At 46.4% G+C, this 3138-nt stretch overlaps 1 protein-coding gene across 1 annotated transcript in view; it reads left to right on the top strand.

The window, feature by feature from the left end:
- The window catches only part of MSL3 (MSL complex subunit 3), a gene marked incomplete at its 5' end in the record, with an annotated part of 37896 nt that extends 35520 nt beyond the window's left edge, over positions 1-2376 (top strand). The window contains one exon of the mRNA XM_007951638.1: positions 2277-2376. Coding sequence (XP_007949829.1) covers positions 2277-2376 — 100 coding nt within the window. The remainder of the gene's footprint in view (positions 1-2276) is intronic.
- Between the last annotated feature and the right edge of the window lie 762 nt (positions 2377-3138).

Below are 3138 nucleotides of genomic sequence, written 5' to 3'. Positions count from 1 at the left end.
GGGTGGTGTTTCGTTCTGCTGTGCATGGGGTCACTATGAGTCAGAAATGACTTGACGGCACCTAACAACACAACAGATTTTACAGTTCTCCAGACAAGAGCATCCTCACTCGGGTCCCATCTTAGCCTCTCTGTGTCTCAGGGAAGCTAGCTGTCTCTGGTTCCCTGGCTTCCTAGCCTGGATTCTTCAGCTCTGTAGGGCAGTGTTCACACAGGCTGACAGCCTTTATGTCCTGACAAACGTTCCAGGTCCGTGTAGCCCAGAGCAGTTATCCGGTGTTGTTGCTACCGGTGACTTAAAGTTAATGTGCTGTTCTTAGTCTATGGAAATCACACTGAACTTGGTGTGAATTTTTCCTGTATGATTTCAGAGGTGAATATTCTTCTTGGAAGTGTTTCTAGTGGCTGTTTTGTGGAGTAGTCGTGATATTTGCTGTTAGTAATCATAAAACGCTTGTATGGGATGACCCTTTTCATTTTGAATTCTAGAGTCTAGTTGAGTTGTGAGCATTTGACACCCAGTGTTGGATTTTATAGGTTTGCTGAATCTTTTGTCTGTACCCTTGCTCCTCCACATCATGGGTTTATACAAAAATGAGGAATAATTTTTCAAAAGTGCCTCGAGACCCTGATCAACAGTGCTTCTAAATGCTGACCCAGTACCTGCCGGCATCTGCCTGCTAGGGATGAAATGCACTCTCCCCTCCTGCCACCGTGGCTCAGCTAGGACCACCACCTCAATGTCCTGCTTCTCAGGACATCTGCTATCTTGCAAGCATCCATGTTCACAGGCTTCCAGGTTGTCCCAGACTCCTGCCTTTCCTAGTCAGCCATCTTCAGAAACCTCTCTTGGCGCTGCCTCCTCTCCGGCTGGCTGGTTGCAGCTTGCTAGGTTGGCTGACCTGAGGTGCTTCCCTCCCACTGGCGTGTGACCCAGGTGTCTTGTCTTTCCTGTCCCAGGTGTGTATAAAACCATTCCTCAAGTTGGCTTTCAAGACTAGTCATCAACCGGGCTTGCTCCCTCACTCCCCAGATCTAATCTTGTTGTTTCCTCTTTGTCCTCCTGGTCAGGCGAGACTGCCCTGCGAAAGCCAATCAAGTTGGTTTGCCGCAGAGCGGAGAACACCCCAGCCTGGGAAATCGGTCTTTGGTTTTAAAAGATACTTCAGTGTAAGCGTTAGTTAATCCAGTGTTGGTGAATAGAATTTGACTGGAACACATTTTATTAGAAATAAGTTTCCAAAGTACCAGATACCTCTTCTTCTCAGCCTCCCCCTTACACAGATCCATAACTTGATTTGGCATAAAATCTTATAAACTGAAATCCAGTAGCGTTGAGAATATGAAGGGACAGCTCAGAGTCAGAATAAAAGGAAGCCTGCTCATCCAGTCACGTCAGCTGAAATCGCAGTCAAGATGTCATCTGTGCCTTGCAGAGTCTGGAGTGCCCAGGCACAGCGTGGCATCCATCTTCTTTTTATGTTACTTTTTTACATGTTAGCTACTGTAAGCTGGGACTGGAACATCTCTTAATTGGACAAATTACGATATAAAATAGTATTACCAGTTATTCCATTCAAGTTTGGTTTAACTAAGCCTGCATGAGACTTGTGGGTTTCTGAAGTGACATTTATTGAGTTTATAATTTGTTATTTTTATGGTTTGTTTTAATAACAGTAAACTAGAAATACTCACTGAGCCATTTTTTTTTTTCCCCACAGAAATGTTTATGTACTCCAGACTGTTAACTAATGCGGTTTAGGCTCCGTTTATGTTTGGACACCTGACAGCGAAAGCATTTGCGTGAAATATGAATGTAGAAGCTGAGTATGTGCAGTGAAAGCAGTCAGTCTATGAAAGTCAAGTTGTAGTTGCTTCTTTTCTTCCTGATACCAAAAAAGAGGTCCGGCATTAGGGTGGTTGGACATGACTGTTTTTGTTTAGTGGTATTTATTTAGTCCTTAGTATGGTGATCATCTTTCTCCCATGGAGCACCTGGTGGATTTGAACCTCTGACCTTTTGGTTAGCGGAGAAAGATGTGTGAGTCAGCTTCTGTAAAGATGACAGCCTTGGAAACCCTATGGGGTTCCTCTAGGGGCGCTGTGAGTTGGAACTGACTCCAGGGCAGTGGGTTTGGTTTGGGCTTTGCTTCGATAAAGATTGACAGCCTTGAAAACCCTTTGGGCCAGTTCTACTCTGTCCTCTAGGGGCGCTGTGAGTCCAAATTGACTACATGGCTTTTTTAATGATGATCATGGGGCTATTTCCTCTTCCAGGTTTTTAGCAGAATACCATGATGACTTCTTCCCAGAGTCGGCTTACGTGGCTGCCTGTGAGGCACATTACAACACCAAGAACCCCCGGGCCATGTATTAAAGGCTTTGACGGCCTAAGCATGGTTTGTCCGGCGCTGCTCGCCACACCAGGTGAAGGAGACAGCAGCTGGGCTACTGTGCAGGCTGAAGGCAGTGCCGCCAGCCCTGGGCGTGGTAGTAGAGACGGTGTCTGTAATTTGAGCTGCCCACATAACTGTAGTTGTTTCTGTTAAGAATGACTGCCTGGGTGCCAGCCGGGCTCTGATGTCGGATGCTTGGAACTGCGCATGCCATCTGGATGGCAGTGGGGAGCAGCCGTGTCCGTGGAGCGCCGTCCCGACGTCTGCGACATCTAGGCTGGTTCAGGCAACAGGTCGAAGCTGCAGTTCTTTGTTAGCAATAAACGCATGTTTCAGTTACCTGTACACATAAACAGTTGTTTTGCAGAGTTTCATTTTTGTGAGAAGACTCAACACCTCTGTCCAACAGACATTAATTTACACTTGGAAACTGCCAATAGGTCACAGAGTACCTTAGAGAGAATTGATCCTGATGATGGCAAAAAAAATTGGCAACTGTGCATAGGCCTACTATGGTTTCCTTTCGTAAAACCTTCCTTTTGGTGATCTAAATAAATAGTTTCCTGCTTGTTCAAGGGGAGCTCTGGTAGCATAGTGGCTAAGACACTTGCCTGCTAACCAGACAGCTGGCGGTTCAAACCCGCCAGCCACTCCTCGGAAGGAAGGTTGGGCAATCCTACTTCCGTAGTGATACTGCCTCGGAAACCCAAGGAGGGGTCACTATGAGTCGGGTTTGACTCAAC

This window comes from Orycteropus afer, unplaced genomic scaffold (genome assembly GCF_000298275.1).
Source record: "Orycteropus afer afer isolate SDZICR_OR568_19922 unplaced genomic scaffold, OryAfe1.0 scaffold00304, whole genome shotgun sequence".
In the NCBI taxonomy this organism is placed as follows: Eukaryota; Metazoa; Chordata; class Mammalia; order Tubulidentata; family Orycteropodidae; genus Orycteropus; species Orycteropus afer.
This window is presented reverse-complemented; position numbering and strand designations above follow the sequence as displayed.